At 28.4% G+C, this 20,622-nt stretch overlaps 2 protein-coding genes across 3 annotated transcripts; both read left to right on the top strand.

Moving 5' to 3' along the window:
* Window positions 1-2,610: 2,610 nt before the first annotated feature.
* Window positions 2,611-11,261, top strand: LOC126841899 (influenza virus NS1A-binding protein-like). 2 transcript variants are annotated; one of them, XM_050578668.1, is made up of 13 exons: window positions 2,611-3,007; window positions 3,093-3,189; window positions 4,493-4,665; window positions 5,000-5,199; window positions 7,505-7,703; window positions 7,817-8,005; window positions 8,074-8,205; window positions 8,586-8,712; window positions 8,775-9,254; window positions 9,325-9,450; window positions 9,522-9,695; window positions 10,110-10,280; window positions 10,368-11,260. In XM_050578668.1, the coding sequence occupies exons 2-13, from the start codon at window positions 3,147-3,149 to the stop codon at window positions 10,532-10,534; spliced, it is 2,181 nt and encodes a 726-aa protein (XP_050434625.1). In that variant the 5' UTR covers window positions 2,611-3,007; window positions 3,093-3,146; the 3' UTR covers window positions 10,535-11,260. The 2 variants fall into 2 exon arrangements, with proteins under 2 accessions (XP_050434625.1, XP_050434626.1); XM_050578669.1 differs by lacking the exons at window positions 2,611-3,007; window positions 3,093-3,189 and having other exon boundaries at window positions 4,566-4,665; window positions 4,976-5,199; window positions 10,368-11,261.
* A 1,249-nt stretch (window positions 11,262-12,510) lies between these two features.
* LOC126842019 (coatomer subunit beta) lies at window positions 12,511-20,525 on the top strand. Its single transcript, XM_050578871.1, has 16 exons — window positions 12,511-12,723; window positions 12,838-12,932; window positions 13,002-13,231; window positions 13,948-14,117; window positions 14,186-14,393; window positions 14,449-14,586; window positions 14,684-14,876; window positions 14,950-15,098; window positions 15,177-15,452; window positions 15,509-15,857; window positions 16,536-16,705; window positions 16,765-17,062; window positions 17,148-17,309; window positions 17,372-17,517; window positions 17,583-17,819; window positions 20,274-20,525. The coding sequence occupies exons 2-16, from the start codon at window positions 12,842-12,844 to the stop codon at window positions 20,343-20,345; spliced, it is 2,889 nt and encodes a 962-aa protein (XP_050434828.1). The 5' UTR covers window positions 12,511-12,723; window positions 12,838-12,841; the 3' UTR covers window positions 20,346-20,525.
* Window positions 20,526-20,622: the final 97 nt, after the last annotated feature.

The raw sequence follows: 20,622 nt of genomic DNA, 5'->3' as shown, positions 1-20,622 counted from the left end.
TTTTATAGGCTAATCTTTATCAATATAAGTAGAGCTTCTCAAATATTAGTGGTCAAAACAATATCCTTGAAATAATATATTATAAACTGTTCGAACAGTCATTTTTACTACACAGTTGAGTTTCTAGTTGTAAAATGTGAGTACTCAGTTTTACTTAAATTTTAGAAAAAATAATTATAATTGTTAATTGTCATTATAAGTAATTAAATATAATATAATTATATAAACCCATGGACATTTTAAAATGGATACACAAAACTGATTAATAAGTTGAAACTCTGAATATGACCAAAAAATAATATTTAAATTTAGAAAAATAAATTAAGTCTTTATTAACTAATGTGATAACTAAACGTTAATGTGTTTAATTTAATAACTAAACATTTTTTTCTGAAAAATTACCAATTTGGACTTACAACTAGGTTGATGGTATGAAGACTGATAGAAAATATTTTCATTTTAGTTATTATTGAGGAAACGAAGTGAGTTAATTTATATTTTAAATAATGACAATAATTTTCTAGTTTTTCTACTTTTTTCTAAGATATTAATATACATATTTATATCTTAAAAACTTAATAATTAAACAAAATATCACCAATGTATTAGTATTCAATAATCAAATTAATAGATACCTGGTGAGTTCATAGAACAGAAGTGGGAGATGACTAATTTCACTTTTCAGGTACTATAGCATAAATTCCCAAACCCATGCAAATATAAAAGCACAAAACAGATAAAATTAGTAATTACTATTATGAAAAAAAAAATTTTCTTCCCTCTTCTACTTGCCATTATCGGACTTTATGGATTCAGCTAAATGGTTGTCGAATGTCGACCGTCACCCTTAATTAGGTCAGGGGCGAACAGACAGGGAGAAATAAGTGTACAAGAGATGGCTGATCGATCTCCCCATGGTCAATCAGTTCTTACCATTATTTATTGACAGAATAAAAATTCAAAATTTCATTTTTGATATTGATTAAAAAAATTTCTGTAAGCTGTTATAGAACAGCTGTTGAATTTCGATTTTTTATCTATTGCTATTACACAATTTTTTCCTTTGATATTAGATATTTTTTCGTTCTCGTTTTTTTCCAACAGGGTAAAGCGCGGACCTGTCACTACGATGAAATAGTCGGTTTTCTTTGTCACGATAAAACACGTCGAACAAAACTGAAGTGTGGGTAAAGACCTCAACCTTATCAAAAATGTAACTATTGTACTATAAATACTTTGTATGTTGGAGACCAGAGTAGTCATTATTTTTCATTTTATTGGGGGTTTTTTTTAAGGACAATTTTTTTAATATCTATAAAAATATCGGTATGCCAAATTTGAACAGAAAAAAAAAGCCTTTAAAAGACATCTCTCATATTTTTTTGATTTGCTCCCCGAAAACATCACAATTTTAATGTGGCTAAATATTATTTTACTGGGTCCTTGGTAAAGTAAAATAAGTTAATTTTAACCTAGGAAGTTCGAAAAATATTATGTGAATTCATATTTATATTCATATCAACAATATTTATTTATTGTATATATTTATATTTATATTTATAAGTCTAGTGACTAGTACTTATAGCAGAGTTAAGCATTTTTCATTCGAATTTATACCATTTAAGATGATTTATTCGAATTACTATTTTATCCAAATTGTGCAGGCGCATGGCGGAGTGAGATAAGGCGGCAGTGTATCAACGCACGGTCGCCGATTCGAAATTCGAATCTCGGCCACTGACGGTTTGCCGTTTGTTTCTCCGGCCGAGCAACTGCCTGGGGGAAAAATGGCCACATGAACCTCTCTCTCGGGCTAACTTGTTTGGTAGCATTAGGTCGGCAGCCAGCTATAAGCCCAAAAATGCCAAATCGAAACCGTCTAGTCCTGATCGGCGGTAATAACGGACGTTAAACGTAAGAGAGAAGAAAGAGACAATTTTATTCAAACATTTTTTATATGAATAATCGCAATAAAATTGTTTTTAATTATGTCAACAATAAAATAATCAGCCTAAATTTTATTTTTGTATTTGAGTAATAATTATTCGAATTCAAAAAATATTCGACGGATATTCGAATAAAAAAATTATTTATATTATTAATTAGATAACAAATTATGAATATGCCATTACCCATAAATTATTTTCTTGGTAAATACAATTTCTCTAGCTTATTAATATAAGTTATTGCAGAATACAAATATTGTACTAAAATTTAAAGTAATAAAATTAAAAACATCGTAGAAACGATTTAAAAATTTGGTAAAACTTTTTTAGAGTACTTTGAAGTTAAAATTATTAGTTGGTGTCACTAAAATAATAGAAATCAGTAAAATTATTTTTCATATCTTAAAAATTTATCAAGAAGCTTACCTAGTTTTTTCAAAGTAAAAAAAAAATTAATATAAAAACCACCCTACAGTGTAATGTAAATAATAATAATAAAATATTGTGCATAATTCAATTCGCGCTATATTTATTACCCCAAGGACGCTAGATGTTCATTGATTTTATACAGTCTCTGAATCGAGATAATGATTTTTACAGATGATGCGCAAGGACGCCGGACGGTTGTGACTTGTGTGGTGCAAACTGCAAATAGGTACTTTGCTTGCGGTCTTTTTTGCTTTTCGTGCTTCGTAGTGAAATGAATATTGTACAGTGGCGTGCAGTGTAGGCAAATCGAATGGGAATGGGGATGGTAGCGACAGGGCACCGTCACCTCTCGTGCAAGCCGTACAGGCCACAGCGAACCAACTACTAAGCAATAACCAATAACCACTACTTCTGAGTACATGTATTTTGCATAGCACTGCCGCCTGCCGGGAAGATTGTTATGAGTTATGATTTATATTTTATGATGAAATGCGATTTAGACATGCAGTCAGCAGTATGCTCTACAGTAGTAATTGAAGCCTAGCGAGCAACATGTGCTTTACGGCAATTTTATTTAGGCAATTAATTCAGAGATAATATCGCTTGGCACGTTTTCTATAGATATTCGAACAGTAAGCTATTTTTTGATAAATTACATCTTCGAAATTAAACTGGTGACACTAAATATTAATAATAATTGATCTGTTGAACGTTTAGGTTGATCAGTGTCAAGTGTCAATCGATCCGTTAGAAGGACAAATTACAAAAACCATGGAACACGACCAAGACGTAAAAACAAATGGACATTTGGCAAGTATGTAAAACTTAATTCAAAAAACTTAATTATACAATTTATACGCGCTTCGCTTTTTCTATGCTAATAATTGGAGTTATAATAAAATTATACGAAGACTATGTAGGCGCAATTCTAGTTTTTTTTCGGAAATAATGCCTATTATTTTATTTATAGACGACTAGGTGCGTTTCAAATGTTTGTTATTATTAAAAATTTGGTTTTTATATTATTGGCTTATAAATTTAAAGTATTTTAAACATTTTTCTTTTATATTTCAGTATTAGGTTTTCCTTCTAACAAGAGAAATACCTTTATATATCATTTTTATACCCACTTGTTCACTTAATTTACTCTTAAAATAAAACAATTATAAAGTAAATCATTTACATTTAAATGAGTACAAGTATAGTTAATGGTTGTATGCTGTTTCAAACATATTATTACCTTATAACTTTAAAAAGAAACTCTCAGAGAATTTATTCTTAAAACTATTGTGATCTTTACATTTTAAAATAATTTTTTTAAATTTTTTTTTTGAATTTTTGAGGAAATTTCTGTTTTCAAAGTTAGAAGGTATAACATCTTAATAAGTTTTAGCCTTGAGAGGTTTTGAAAATTGTTTTCATGTTTTTAAAAGTATTCATTTTATTCTTAGTAAGAATCTATCCAATAACATCCAGGTAAATATTTTAGCTTGTCTGTCTTAACTAAGCTAGTTAAAACACAAAATAATTAATCTAATATGTTACAATAGGGTTTAAACCTTACCGTACTAATACATTTAATTTTAAACCTTGCTTTGTGTTTAAATCAAGGTTAGTTCTTACTTCTTATTTCTCTCTACTAACACTTTTATAGAGCTTCAGTAAAATATGTATTCATTATTTTTAAAACATTTTTTTGTTTATGGGTAAGGAGTGTTTTTAGTTTTGATGTTTTAAATAATGCTGTTTCTATGGTGAATCACAATTGTATTATCTAAACCTTTAGACAATCTGTAATCTATAATAATTTGAGTTCTTAATTATTTTTATTGATTTTACAGTTAGAAAATGGAAAACACTTAAAAGCTCTTATAAAGGGTACTTCACTCATTTTTTTTTTAAAGTTACTAATTTCCAAGACGTATTTATCTAAACATGTTTAAGTGTTCTTTAAAGTATAAAAAAAATGTATTACTTTTAATTAATAATCCATTCAAAATTAGTTTACGTAACAATATAATATAATTTAATTTATAATATATATATAGAAAAAATTAGAATAACTTAGCCTTATGAAAACCAAGAAATCTTGTATTGAAGGCTATTACATTTTTTAGACGGATATGATAAAATGGAAAAATCAGCTACAACCGATGAAGTTAGTCCTGATTTGAATGGTTGTGATACTGGCGCAATATTTTATATGGAAGATGAGGATCACCAATCTGTATTATTAAATTCACTTAATATGATGCGAAAAAGTCGGACATTTTGCGATGTTATTTTAAATGTAAGTTTAAAATTTATTACTGACTATAGATATCTAACTGGTATTTGGTCATATATTTTTATTTTAGTTTTAATGAAAAATGTTTTAAATTATTTATTTTAAATTAATTAATTGTGTTTAGAAAATTTAGAAATTATAATATACCTAGCTATGTTTTTTTTCTTTTATTGAACGGATTTAAAAGGCAAATGATAGTTTTTTTATTTTTATTTTTTTTGAATTAGAGCAATGAGGGAAAACTGCTTTTATATTACTTTTTTATTTTATGTTTTGGGTTGGGATGGGAAATGTTGACCATTTTGAAACGTAGACCGACCACCATGAGTGTGTGTAGGTGGGCAATTGCGAGTTATATGGTCACCGTGCTGTGTTGGCCAGCTCGAGTCGATATTTGATGGAGATGTTTAGCGCCGACTATGAAGAGAAGAAAGGCTCTCAGCGAGAAGCAATAACTACGTACACGTTGAATGCCACTGGACCACTCAATGACAGAACTGCTGTTGAGAAGCTCGTCGAATACACCTACACATCTCGGTAACGCCATGTCGCTACCATTTAAATAATAATTCTAACAGTTTATTTTCTCTACCTTGGCAAAGAAAATGTTTTTTTTATGTGGTTTATTTAACTTTTATTACTATGAAATGAAAAATATGTTTTATATCACTCAACGGAATCGTCACTTATTTAGATTTGTAGTTTCTTTATAGATTAATTTTTTTCAATTTTTACAAGTTAATTTCATAAAAGCTTACACCTCTTAGGAATACATAAACCCATTTAAAAAACCTAACATATTGTGTATATTTAATTGTAAATTTGTTTTAAAAAAGTTGAAGGGGAGTACAAATAAAACCTTGTAGAGGGACCAGATCATTTTTGGTAATTTAATTAAAAAATCAATGGTTATGCAATCTGTAGAAAGTTCTCATCTTTCAAAAACAAAACAAGTTATTTTTTACCAACAAAATGGCTGTAACTTGTAGGTATGCAAGTTTATAAAATACATTTAAAACCATTTCCTAAAACCATTAATTTATTTAAAAATAATTTAACATTATCAAATAATATTAATTTTTTAAATATTGCACATGTTACTCTGTTAAGAAGAAAGAAGCCTTCTTATCAACAAATTATAATATATTGAAAACAAATTTGTGTTAACATATAAAATGGGATTTATTAATTATTTCTATGCATATTGTATTTCAAATTATTCAGTATGCAGAGCAACTGCAATAATATCATAATATTCTCTTACCAACTACTTTAATAGTCGTGTGGTTAAGATTGTTTTATTTCTAATCAATAACAATTTTGTGATATCATAGTTGCTGTCTATATATTATAAATTATAACATCTTTAGGAATTTCTATATCCCAACCTTTTTTAAAAATGATCTTTAAGTTAACCACATTATTGTATAACTGGTAAGCATTCTATTAGACAATATAATGCTATCAAAATAATATAACATCATAAAGAAGAAAATATTTGTGATTCTTATCGGAGATGGGTTAATGCAAAATTTACATTTTTACAATATTTATTAGCATTTAAAAACTAGTTCCAAACATAAAATATTTCATATTTCTATAAAAAAAATCTATGTAATTTTTCACTAAGTCAACATTTCCCAATTGTCTGTACCTCAATTTTCCTTTTATAAATTTAATTATTATATTTAAAAAGATTAAAGTAAACTATATATATGTATAGTAAATTAAATTATTATTAGTGTGCATGCCGCATGGTAAAATTGAGTAGTGATAAACTAGGTCATATAAATTAAAATAATCTAATTTCTTTACATAAAAAAAAAAAATTAGTTAAAGATATATTATGATTTTGCTCTTAGTAATTAAAGTAATTAATTTTAACCATTTTAATAGCGTTGATTCTCACTATTAAAAAAAAAGATTTTCTAAAGTAATCGTCTTATTTGTTGTAACTAATAATTGATGACTTGAATTATAACAAGTTGACTATTTGACCATAATATTATAAATCAATCATTATCAAACATATTTCCTATTTAAGATATTTAAAAAAAGATTACAAATATTGTCAAAATTTTTAAAATTATTACAATTATTAAAAATTATTTGCTTATTTAACTTTTATTTATGATTATGCATAATAACTATATATATATATGAATCTTAATTTTTCAAATAATAGGCAAAACATTAAATCATATCTAAGTCATAATGTTTAAAGTGACTTTTGCATTGACATTTGTTAAGAAATATATTTATAGTTTGTAAGTTTATCTTTCAAAATATTAATGATATAAAAGTATTTATTAAAATCTTCCATAAAATATTTACTCCAACCTAAGTCAATAAAAATCAAAAATAGATTTTAATAGCGTATTTTAATACATTGTTTATATATTTAAAAAAATTGTTCAAGGTAATAAAAATATATTATTTATTAGTTATAAATGTGACTATTGTCATTATAAAATTAAATGTGGGTTAGTGTGTATTTTAAGTATAGGGGAAAATATCCAATTTTTTTTTTTGGGAGGAAGTACATACAATTTTTTACAATAATAAAGGATTATTAAAATTTCAAGTGACATTTACCATTAGAATTATGTTGTTAGTTAAAATGTATAACTGCTTTTATAGGAATAAAAAAAAAGTCGGGTTGTAATACATTTAACGGCCAAGACAATTTGTTTTCCTGTTACTCTTATAGTGTTGGCAACATAGGTTTTGGTCACCATTGCTTCCTTTTAATATCTCTTTACTTTTATGCTTCCGATAATACATTTTTATCATAAAGTATGAATAAAATAATAATTTGTATGTACATACATTATATTTTCAGATTGGAAGCAAATGTATGTCAAGTGAAATCAATATTCCAGGCGGCTTGCTACTTAAAAATGGACCGTATTACAAAAGAATTAGGTCGTTTTATGTTGAAAAATTTAAGTGTAGACAATTGCATAGAGATTCGTTCTTTGCCGTGTATATCAACAAGCATATCCTTTATAAGTCAAGTCAATTCATTTATAATGGCACACGTGAGTCAAATATCCATCTAAAAGTTATGGTCTATAGAATAGACGAGATTTTATTATATTTAGAATATTAGTCTCATAGTTTAGAAGTTAATTTGTAAATATTTATCTTCTAGATGAAAGAGGTAGCTGAGACATCAGCTTTTTTATCACTACCGTGTGTACGAATTGAAATTCTGAGCCAAACAAAACAGGAAATGTCTCTCAGTACAGGCGATTCTATATCTGAATTAGTATTGGATTGGATTAAACGTTGTTATGATGAGAATGAACCTACAATATTTCTCAATACACTAATGGAAAAAGTATTTATATACTTTTAACTTAAAGTCAATTATGGGTATCAAATAAAATTTTAAATTTCTTTTTATAGACATACATGTTGTACTTGGCTTTGGATAATATATTACAGGATTGTTCTGAATTACCATCTGGAGAGTTAAGTGATACTGAAATTGTTCAAGACTACAAAAAAATGTCTATGAAATCAACATCGATTCCTAAGGTTTGTATATAATATAATATGTGTGAAGGCATCAAACTTGTTACTATAGGTGATTCCTTTACAGCAATACAGGTTTGAGCCTCACAGTTGCGTACATTTAACTTTATTATATGGGGGGGGGGACTTAGGGATTTAAATGACACATTAATATTTTGAACTTGTTAATATTTCATTATGCCTATTGGCTATTTTAATACTGTTTTTGTTTTGTTTTGGGAGGGGATTTATCCCGAATACCCCCCCTGTATGTACGCCATTGAAGCCTCAAATGGTTAAAAATTAAATTTCTTAAAAAAATATGTAATAACGTGTCCATAGATCTGGGCGCTCAACTGAATACACTTTAAATAATGTAATAAAAATGATTCCTTAAATTATAGGCTAGACGTAAAGGACAGATTCAGCCAGCTAAATCAAGAGTTTTAATATGTAACCGGGAAATACACGAAAGAAGAGATAGTATAGTAGAAAGCGACTGGACAATAATTGGCGTCACCTGTGTTGGAGGTATTTTCTTTTAGATTACAAATAACCAACAAGATATCACTATAATTTTTGTTCGTGTTTAGAACATACATTTTCTGCTTTGGGATCACTAAAAGGCCAATTATGTTCATTGAGCATCAAGTTGAAATTGAATGTTTCCTCACTATCAAGCCCACCTTCTACTCAGCCATCTCCCCTGAATAGTCGAGCCGAATCTCAAGAGTCTTTACCTGACCTTTATTGTGCTTTAGCACATATGACGTCTGGAAAATGTGCTGTGGGTTGTGCCAATTTTAATAACAATTTGTTGGTGTGTGGAGGATATGACCGAACGGAATGTATAAAGAGTGTTGAATCATATGACCCAGAGCAAAATATATGGGAAACGTTTGCGCCTATGTGTGAAGCTCGAGGACGTTTTGATGTAGCAGTGTTTAATAATAAAGTGTATGCAATTGGTGGCTGCAATGGAACAACTGAATTGGCTACTGTTGAGTGTTATGATTTGAAAAATAAAAAATGGACTCCTGTGACATCGTTACCTCTTGCTCGATCAAATACAGGTAAATATCAGTGAAAATATTTAGAAGTCTTATGAAATTAAATGCGGTTCTTTTTTTCTAATCATTTTAGGCGTTTGTGAATTAAATGGAAAAATATATTGTATTGGTGGATGGAATGGTCAAGTTGGAATAAAACAATGTGATGTTTATGATCCTGATACAAATCAGTGGACTAGTATTGCTTCATTGCAAACTGGTATAGTGTAACAATTTGATATTGAAATATTTTATTTGTTTAGCTTATTCAATTACATTTTTTATTTATAGGAAGGAACCAAGCTGGTGTTTGTGCTATGAATGGTAAAGTTTATGTTGTGGGAGGATGTGATACATGGAATTGTTTGAATACGGTAGAATGCTACGATCCAGAAACCAATTCATGGTCATTTATTAAACCTATCATAACACCTAGGCGTGGTTGTGGACTTGCCCACTTTAATGGTACGACGTGACTTTTTTTTTATGGTCAAATATGTGGCGACACTTAATTATACTGGGAATCAAATTACGCAAATAGACATTGTCTGCCTTACCACATATAATCTCATACATACTTCCTTTTTTGTTTTGGTGGGGAGAAAGAGATTAATAAAATTAAAAAATGATCTATTTCTTGGTATTTGACATTAATATTTTAAGAATTAACACTGAAGAAAAGGGTATTTTTCTACTATGGCCTTTTGACTCCTCTTCAGTGTTCTGTTAAAAAAACTTACGGGTCTATGCCAGTTTGATTATGGAAATTTTATAGAAGCCTTAAACAAGATTTTGTAAAGCTTAATGAACTCTTAAGGTCTCTCATAATGTTAGTAATAATATTATATTAATAACTATTGAAACATGTACTAAATTTAGGTAAGCTGTACGTAGTGGGTGGCTCAGATGGAACTCAATCATTAACTACAACAGAAGTTTATGACACAGAAGAAAGAATTTGGAGTCCTGGCCCAAATATGACTACACCTCGTGCTAACGTTGGAGTGGCTGTTATTGGAAACAGATTATATGCTGTTGGAGGATTTTCTGGTAAACAAAAGAATAAAGAAAATTGTCGCTGAATATAATATAATTATAAATAGTTGTTTAAGATTTAACACAAGTTGTATTTTACAGGTAAAAAATTTTTGAACAGTATCGAGTTTTTGGATGAAACTATGGATGAATGGACACAGTTTAGTCCGAGACACAATAATGGTTCCCTATCATCATCACCGCTATCTACGAATAACGATCCTATCTATAATTTTAATTGTGATATCCTTACCAGTCCTATTATATAAAGTAAATTATATTTTTTAAAAATCAATTTTTATGTACCTTAAATTTGTTTTCAAAATGTGTCATTTCAATGTCGAATAAATATTGTACATTTAACTTATTTTTGGGTATTCAGATTCAAAAATAATTATTGCCGACCAATTATTATAATAATATTTAAATTTACTCTTTTCTACTAAAAGAAACTATTTTCTTGTACTATTTTTTAGACACAAATTTATGGGTAATTTTTACTGTAATATTTTTTTTTCTAAGTGAACCAACAAATGTCATAAATGTGTTACTAGTAAATGATGATTTTTTTTTTGTTATGTGCAAAAACTAATAATATTAGTTGTACAAATTACATTTTTAAGTAATGATTCATTATTAATTGGATGAATTTATTTAATTTGTGATACATTTTTAAGTTTTCTTATTTGCTAAAATTAGTTATTCCTTTTTAGAAGATTAATAAAATATATAATATTCTGGGGGTCTATAGACATATTGTGATAAATAAATAATATTATTATTACTATAATAATATATAAAATTTAAATCTCAGTTAGCATTGCTGTTTGCAAGTTGTTTATAGTTTTTAAGGAAACATAATAAATTAAAGCCAGTTTACTTTAATACATTATTAGTATAATTTGCACTTCAGTTTGGGCTTATAGTTTCTTTATTCTCTCACGATTTATTGTAATGTTCGAACTGTTGTTACATACCTACTATAAAATGCATTTAGAAATTTTAATTTTAATTATATAGTATAGTTATTATTACTTGCCAAGTTGCAAAACAAAATAGTTATAATATTTTAATTATTGTTGTAAGAAAAATGATTGTTCTATTTTGTTCCTGATTGTATTTATTATTTTATTTGTCAGTTTCTGAGCATTAGTTATTAATATTTTATTAACACTAATAATATTTTAATTACATGTTATCACATTATATTGTAGTGAAATTTAATTTTTTGTATTTGTAATGAACAAAAAATTACAATTACAATATTCTAATAATACACATTTATTGTATTAAGTTTGTTCAATTGACCCTACTGATTGATCTTATAGACTATAGTAGAATTATGAACAAATATTTTTTTTAGTCTGCACACATCTAAAATTAAATGGCTCATGTGTATCATTAAATAATTAACTATCTGAATGATTGACTATTAGAAGCTAAACTGAAATTGTTTTTAAGCTGAATGTGTACACCTATTGGCATTTAAGTCGTAGGTAAGGAAAAGTCAAAATAATATCTATTGAACGTTATTAGTTATTATAAATCATTAAAACTTTTTTTTAGGTGTATGTTTTGGTTTAAATGTAAATGGTTGTTTGTTGGATCTTTTGAATTAAATAGCAGGGCGTGTTAGAACTTTGAGCCAGTTTAAGATTATTCCGGACTGATTTATTCGGCTAACATCTTATTTCGTCAGAATTGCATGTGTTTGATACTTTAGCAGTGTAACCAAAGTTGAAAGTAGACTTCCTTAATAAATTGGAAAATCCCTCTGAAAAATATGCAGGTTTATAACGTTTCAATTTTGATAGTTGACGCATTAATTTCGCGAAGAAGGTCAAATCATTTTAAATGTATGCAAAACGGAATTAAGGATGCTTATAATCTATATTATGACCTACAATAAGAAAGTTTTTGGTTATAAAAAACATATTTTGGGAAAAATGTTAAGATTACGGATTAAATTAAAATTAGTACTTAATTCTTGCTGAACTAAAAAGTATACAGTTTAAAGTAAAAACTAAAGTTACTTACATCTTAAAACCGTGTACAAGCAAAAGCCAAGGTTTATCAAATATTCAAACCAGACAACGTACGCGCGTTTTAACGATTATGGAGTTTTTGAGGTTAGATATTTTATTATTTACAACTTACCAAACCACGGTACACTGTTATGGAATATACCAGGTAAGTTGTCATATCTTATTATGACGTGTTATCATAAATCCAAACTTGAGAATTCTAAGAATTGTTCAAACTTTAGTGTTCATAGATCTATGGAATTTAATAAGTTTTAAATTTAATATTTAATTATTTAAAGAAGTTCTATTTTTCTATGCAAGTGTTATCTTGTCCGAGTGTTTCTGTGAAAACATTTCAATGATTTAATGTTTTGTGTTGGGTTAGTCTAAAACAATTTAATCGAGATCGTTTATTTCAATATAAATTTATTACAGTAAGTATCCATATATTTATATATATATATACATAATTTATATATTATTGTTAATTAGTTTTGTCATTTATAAAATATTGGTTTTTAAAATCGTGATTTACATTTGTTGTTTAGCAAAATGTCGTCCATTGAACAGCCATGCTACACTTTAATCAATATCTCCAATGATAGTGAAATGCCAAATGAAATGCAACTCAAAGCAGATTTGGGTATCTGAGATCTTTACCTATGATCTATCATTGTTGTAAATTAATTTGCTAAAATTTGTGTTTATTCAGAAAAAGGGGATTGCAAAACAAAAATTGATGCTTTGAAAAAAGTTATCCAGATGATTGCTAATGGTGAAAGACTGCCAGGACTGTTAATGATTATCATTCGATTTGTTTTGCCATTACAAGATCATATGATTAAAAAGCTTCTTTTAATATTTTGGGAAATTGTACCCAAAACAACACCAGATGGCAAATTATTACAAGAAATGATATTAGTTTGCGATGCATATCGAAAGGTAACATACTATTTTTCAAAATAATATATTAGAACTACTTTTTTTGGTCTACGTAATAATTTTGATTATTTATTTATTTAATTAATTATTGATAAATGTAAGGCTGTACATATCTCTTACACTACAGTTTTAATGTAATATTTTATTGGATAGCTTTATTAAAGATAAAGTAAGTTACTACCTTGATAAAAAATTATTACTGTTTATTTAACCCATTACTTGATTTCTATTTCTGTTTAGCAAACTGTATTTTAAAACTTTTTTATTAGTGTCAAGTCAAGAAAATAATATTCATAGTACATAATACACAATCATACATTAAATATACATACAGTAGGTACACTATTTTGGTAACCACATAAATTAATACATATGTATTTATACAATTAGACAAGAGCTCTAATACATATACATTTTTTGCAATTAGTTGTTTCTTAGTATTTGTTGTTTATGTTTCAATTTAGATCATTAAACAAATGTGGTTTTTCTATTTGTGTATACTGTATGTATCATACGTATACGACATAACAAACATTTTGTTAATGAATATACTTAAGTAATAAAAATATCTAATATTAAACTTTATCTTTGATGTTTCATTGTTATTATTATGTTTATAAAATATGAGCCACATTTTCATTCCATAAGTTTTATTTATTTTTTTAAATTTGATCATATATTTTTATAACAACTTATTACTTGTACGTACGTTTTAGGATTTGCAACATCCAAATGAGTATTTGAGAGGTTCGACACTTCGCTTTTTATGTAAATTGAAGGAGCCTGAATTATTAGAACCATTAATGCCAGCAATAAGGACATGTCTCGAACACCGTCATTCATATGTTAGACGTAATGCTGTTCTTGCAATATTTACTATTTACAGGTAAATTCAAATTTAAGTATTTCACTACTTTTTGGAATTCTTTATTTAATCATCACAAATGTGTGTAGGAATTTTGAATTCTTGATTCCTGATGCACCTGAGCTAATAGCTAATTTCCTTGATGGTGAGCAAGACATGTCATGCAAAAGAAATGCTTTTATGATGTTGCTACATGCTGATCAAGAGAGAGCACTTACATATCTTGCATCTTGTCTGGATCAAGTTGCTTCATTTGGCGATATCCTTCAACTTGTCATTGTTGAGCTTATTTATAAAGTAAGATAACTTTGTTTCTTTTCTCCCACAAATTCTTATTTTACTTGTATTTAAGGTTTGTCATGCAAATCCGTCAGAAAGATCTCGTTTTATTCGATGTATATACAATTTGCTAAATTCTAGTAGTCCAGCAGTTCGTTATGAAGCTGCAGGAACTTTGGTCACATTGTCAAATGCACCGACTGCAGTCAAGGTAAATTAAATACTATCCATAAAATATTATTTTCTGATGATAAATAATTTAAAAATAAAATTTTTAAGTTATACATATTATATTATTTAAAAATTAGGCAGCAGCATCATGTTACATTGAATTGATTGTGAAAGAGAGTGATAATAATGTGAAACTTATCGTTTTGGATCGTCTAATAGCGCTTAAAGAACATCCTTCTCACGAAAGAGTACTACAAGATTTAGTTATGGATATTTTGAGAGTGTTGTCTAGTACAGACTTAGAAGTTCGAAAGAAAACCCTTAACTTAGGTATAATTTATTTGTTGTCATACTTGCCAGTTTTAAGTAATTTGCATTTATGTAATATTCAATCTTATTTTAGCTATGGATCTTGTATCGTCTCGTAATATTGAAGAAATGGTGTTTGTTTTAAAAAATGAAGTTGAAAAAACTCATAATCTTGCAGAACATGAAGATACTGGTAAATACAGACAATTGTTAGTCCGCACGCTGCATTCATGTTCAATTAAGGTTTGCTAGTTAAATTATATTGTATATTTTTAATTTAGTTGTATTAGCTTACGATGTATGCATTTAATTTTTTTGCAGTTCCCTGACATAGCTGCTACTGTCATACCTGTTCTTATTGAATTCTTATCGGATAATATAGAATTAGCCGCTACTGATGTTATGGTGTTTTTGCGGGAAGCCATTTATTTGTTTGAGTCACTACGCCCTCTTATCATTCAACGCTTGTTAGAAATTTTTCAGGCAATTAAGTCTGCAAATGTGCATAGAGCAGCTTTATGGATTCTTGGGGAGTTTGCAAATTCACAAGAAGATATCGAAGCTACCGTTGAGCAAATCAAAACATCACTGGGTGATGTATGTTAATTATTATTGGTATTTTTATAAATACTACATTAAATAATTTTTTTTAGATGCCTTTAGTTGAAGACGAATTAAAAAAAGCTGCTGGAGATGAAGAAAATAATGAAGAGAGTGGAATGAGTGGAGGTTCACAATTAGTTACATCAGATGGAACTTACGCTACACAATCAGCATTTATCAGTCATAGTTCGTCTCGTAATGGTCAGCCCAAGAGGCCTCCTTTACGACAATATTTCATTGATGGAGATTTTTATATTGGAGCCGCTCTTGGTACTACATTAACAAAATTGGGAATGAGATATGCTGAAATTTGGGATGAACAAGATCTAGTTAAATCAAATCAGTTTTGCGTTGATTTAATGCTCACTCTGACTTACATTATTAGATTAGGGAAATCGGGTAATATATATATATATATATATATATATATACAGGGTCCGGCAAAAAAACCTCCCTTATTTAGAAATGGCACTGTGTGAGTTGTGGTGGTGGTACAACGGTGGAGGGGGTATTGATCGATAGCTGTATACATGCTATTTTCTTCTGACCTAACCTAAACCAATTGCTAGGAATCATGATGAGGGAGAAGTCTGGTTCCAACAAGACGGTGCCACAGATTACACTTCGCGGCGCTCACTAGCAATCTTGAGAGAGGTGTTTCCTGGACGTCTTCTCTCTTTGCGAGGAGACATCACCTAACCGCCAATGTCACTTGATTTATCCCCTTGTGGTTTGGGGACTTAAGAAGGCAATCAAACAGGCAGTGGCTGCCATTATACCGGAAATGACACGAAGAGCTATGGCCATTCTCGAAAGTTAAAAGTGTAACCTGTGGCACCGTCTTGTTGGAACCAGACTTCTCCCTTATCATGGTTCCTAGCAATTGGTTTAGGTTAGGTCAGAAGAAAATAGCATGTATACAGCTATCGATCAATACCCCCTCCACTGTTGTACCACCACCACAACTCATATAGTGGCATTTCGAAATGAGGGAGGTTTTTTTGCCGGACCCTGTATAAATATACAATATACAAAAAAAAATATCCTTAAAAGCCAGTAACAACATTTTTCTTATAGGAATTCCATCTAAAGCAATTGGAATTGATGATGAAGATAAAATATTGGAAAGTATTAAAATATTAAATGATAGAAATGCTGAAGTAGAAGAAATTTACATTAAAGAGTGCAGTAAATCATTAAGTGAAATGCTGACCGCAAAAGAAGATGAGGAAAGTAGTAACAAAAAAGTAAGTGACAAATAAATAAAAATGTCTATGGCGTTCTAACATTGTAATGCATGTCTTAGGCTAAAGAAAAACCAGGTCACAATGTTAATGTTGATGACGCTATAGTATTTTTACGTACTAGCGGAAATGGAACAGAAGGTACGGAAAATGTCTTTGAGTTGAGCTTAACTCAAGCTGTAGCAGGTGGTGGGTCCATTCATCACAGCAATAGTGATGCGTCTAATAGTCTTTCGTCCAATAGTAAGCTTAACAAGGTTACTCAATTGACTGGCTTTTCAGACCCAGTTTACGCTGAAGCTTATGTACATGTTAATCAATATGACATAGTTTTGGATGTATTGATAGTTAACCAAACAGGTAAGGTATATTATCTAGACGACCTTAAAAAAAAACAATATATAAATATATTTGTATATTTATTAATTATATTTGATTTAATTAGGTGATACTTTACAAAATTGTACACTTGAATTAGCGACAATGGGCGATTTGAAGTTGGTGGAAAAGCCCCAACCAGTTGTTTTAGCTCCACATGATTTTTGTAATATTAAAGCCAGTGTTAAAGTTGCTTCAACTGAAAATGGCATAATCTTTGGGAATATTGGTAAGTAAACAAATATTACTTCAAATTTACTATTATATAATCTTACTATATATTTGGTTTAGTGTATGATATTGGTGGAGCGATTGGAGATCGTAATGTTGTTGTATTAGATGACATTCGCATAGATATTATGGATTACATAATGCCTGCTGCATGTAATGATTCTGAATTCCGACAGATGTGGACTGAATTTGAATGGGAAAACAAGGTAAGATACAATGTATAAAATATAAATATTATTTTTTTCATTTATTTTGGTTATATTTTTTTTAGGTTTCTGTTACTACTAGTTTAACAGATTTAAATGAATATCTAACACATCTTCTGAAAAGTACAAACATGAAATGTCTGACCCCTGAAAAAGCATTGTCTGGACAATGCGGATTTATGGCTGCTAACTTGTATGCAAGATCCATTTTTGGTGAAGATGCTTTAGCTAACTTGAGTATTGAAAAAGGTATAGACAAGCCACAAGTTAGTGGGCATATAAGAATTCGAGCAAAAAGCCAGGTAATTAATTTAAAACAATTTCTATGCGCTTTAACAATGCAGGTCATTAGTGTTATATGGCTTGGAACATTTGATTGTGGAAGACTTAGTGTTAGTTGAGACCATTGCAAAAATTCCTGGGTGGTTAGCGATAATCAGCTGACACTATTTACTGTGTCATACCATACCATAATTAACACCTCTTGACTAAAATTATTTTTTTTAATATTTAAGTAAAGTTAACTTATGAATTATAAATAAACTATGCTATATTTTGGTATTAATTATCCAATAACTGATATCATATCAAAAATTGATTAATCAAATATTGTTAAAAGTCCCTGTGCCAAAAATTGCCAAGTTGTAAATTATAGGTAATTTTTGACATTTTTACTGTCATCTTTATTTTTAGGTTTATTTTTGTAATAAATAGTTAAAAAGTATGATTTTTAACATACATTTTTTTACATGAACCTATAGCCTTTTAAGATTGATAAATTATTTTATGAGAAATGTTTGTTTGATAATGTTTTAAAAAAACTAAAAGTTCACTTCTTAAATTTTGCATAGGGCAGAATTTTATTGTTTGTTAATAAACTCTAAAATTACATTGTTTATTATTGTTGATATCAATTTTCATTACCATATAAATAAAACAATTGTTATATTTATATTGTTATCACGGCGTATACAATTTGAATGTTGAAAATCAAAGCCTAACAAACTGTAGACGGTCTTCATCATTCTAAAAAAATTAGCAAAATTGAAAACTTCACTTTTTTTGTAAGGTTTGTTTTTGAGCAAAAAACACATTAATCTTCAGACTAATTGATAATTAAAAAAATGTAATATTTATATTTCATAAATTAAATAATTTTGGTATTAACTCATGAAAATATGAAATTAAATAAAATTTAAGTATAAAACTTAAAAATGAATACAATAATTTTCAGGGGTACGGACAAAACTAAATTTTATACAAATTTTACACGAGTCACTGACCAAGGTGTCTACCAAATCGATTTAAAAAAAATGATTTCCCTCTTAAAGTTAACATTTGTATAGGGCCTGAAAGAACTATTTTTTTTTGTTTGTTTTTACAATTGTATTGGGTATAGACAATAACGCATTTAATTTTTATAGTTGTTCTAATTAACCTAACTAATAACAAAATCAAAATTCAATCTTTGAGCCCTTATAGAAATTAAGCCGTTCCTACTAAGCTTTCTATTAAAAAAAAATGTTTTTTCAAACTATTGCTATAATTCAGTGAAAAATAACTTTAAGAAGTTTTTTTAACTAGAAAACATAATACTCATTTTCTGATTTACCGTAAAATTAGTTGGCATACCTATTTAAAATGGCCCCAATATCAATGTTTGTCAAACATTGGCTATTTTTTGCTGATAAATTACCCTTTGCATAGCCCTCAATTATTTTTTGCTAAATTTTAATGAAGATGCAATTAGGCGGGTCAGATAAAGAGGGTGTCACACGCGAAATATATAATATATGGAGGTATATATTATAAAAGCAATACACCACATTCCACTACTGCAACATAAGGTTTAGAGCGAAATCATTTACTAAAAATAGTACAATAGAACAATATAATCTACATTCCATACTGGCATTTTTAACATTCTTATTTTTATTGTATTTTTTAAGAAAAATTGTGTACAAAATAGGTCGACGAGTATTTCTTTACTTATCTTCTTTCTTTTCTTACGTTTTCATCATGTATTCAAATTGTTCATTAAAATCTTTACCTAACATTTTTAAAAGACTTTCCTACTCGTTAAATAGTACTCTTCAGTTGTTTCAACACTCGTTTTTAAGATCATAGTAGCTATTGTCTGCTATAGAATAAAACTCCAAATTAAAATCCAGTATATGAGTAGAAGCTCAGCAAAAATTTGGGTTAGAGACCCGTGGTTTCTTAATGTGTTTACATTCTGCTTAAAATGGAAACAATAGAGCTGTGTTATGTTTTCTTTGGCGACAAAACGCAAGAACATAATGACTAAGGAACAAAATGTAAAACGTTTTATAGCTGGAACGAATGTAGTGTACCGTTCCTTTGTATAAAGACAAAATATATAGTTTTGTTTTTATTAAAAAACTAAGAACAAAATCGAAGGATCAAAATATTTCGTTAATAAATGAAATAAAAGCACGTTATAAACAAATGGGTTTTCAGCTCTTAACTCTTGAAATTGAGCAAAAAAAGTTCCTTATGTAATTTTTCAAACAAGATATCAAATGAGTAGCTGAACGTTTGAGGCTGTTGCGAGTTAGGTTAGGTTATTATTTAAAATCACTTAGATCTTTAAAAATTAAACATAATTTGTATTATTTGAATTGTTTAAGGATTTAGTTAAATGAATAACAATAGTATATTTAATATTAAAACAAATTGGGAATAAATAATAATAAATTAATATTTGTCGTGTTTTACTGATTTTTGTTTTTTAGGGTATGGCTTTAAGTCTCGGTGATAAAATCAACATGATGCAAAAACGGCCATACAAAGCTAATGCTGCCTAATGATGTCGTCATGAAGTTCGAAGTTAAATTAATTCCCCTTAAGTGTTTAATTATTACTTGTATTATAATTTATACTTATATTATCGGCTTATATGTATTAGAAAAATATTATATTATGTTAATCATTTTATTTAAAATTTAAAAATAACAAAGACATTGTTCGTTTTGGAACTTAAGGAATTTGTGATATTTTTTTCCCGTGGATTTTGATCTTCGTGGTTAACACGTTTGGGCAATAAAAAAAATATACTTCCTATACGAGTCCCCTATACGAGTA

Source organism: Adelges cooleyi, unplaced genomic scaffold (genome assembly GCF_023614345.1).
Source record: "Adelges cooleyi isolate 19-005CV unplaced genomic scaffold, UGA_ACOO_1.1 ACOO_flye_CR_arks_rails_tigmint_CR_PRNA_41, whole genome shotgun sequence".
Taxonomy (NCBI): Eukaryota; Metazoa; Arthropoda; class Insecta; order Hemiptera; family Adelgidae; genus Adelges; species Adelges cooleyi.
The sequence above is the reverse complement of the archived record's forward strand: the minus strand, read 5'-3'. Positions and strand labels throughout refer to the sequence as shown.

Excerpts from the sequence above, each read along its gene's own strand:
- LOC126841899 (XM_050578668.1), top strand. The coding sequence starts at position 3,147 with ATGGAACACGACCAAGACGTAAAAACAAATGGACATTTGGCAA. Across the intron at positions 8,006-8,073 it reads TCAATACACTAATGGAAAAA|ACATACATGTTGTACTTGGC; the intron begins GTATTTATATAC and ends TTCTTTTTATAG. Across the intron at positions 10,281-10,367 it reads TGCTGTTGGAGGATTTTCTG|GTAAAAAATTTTTGAACAGT; the intron begins GTAAACAAAAGA and ends TGTATTTTACAG.
- LOC126842019 (XM_050578871.1), top strand. The coding sequence starts at position 12,842 with ATGTCGTCCATTGAACAGCCATGCTACACTTTAATCAATATCTCCAAT. Across the intron at positions 14,877-14,949 it reads AAAGAAAACCCTTAACTTAG|CTATGGATCTTGTATCGTCT; the intron begins GTATAATTTATT and ends ATCTTATTTTAG. Across the intron at positions 17,518-17,582 it reads AATTTGAATGGGAAAACAAG|GTTTCTGTTACTACTAGTTT; the intron begins GTAAGATACAAT and ends TATTTTTTTTAG.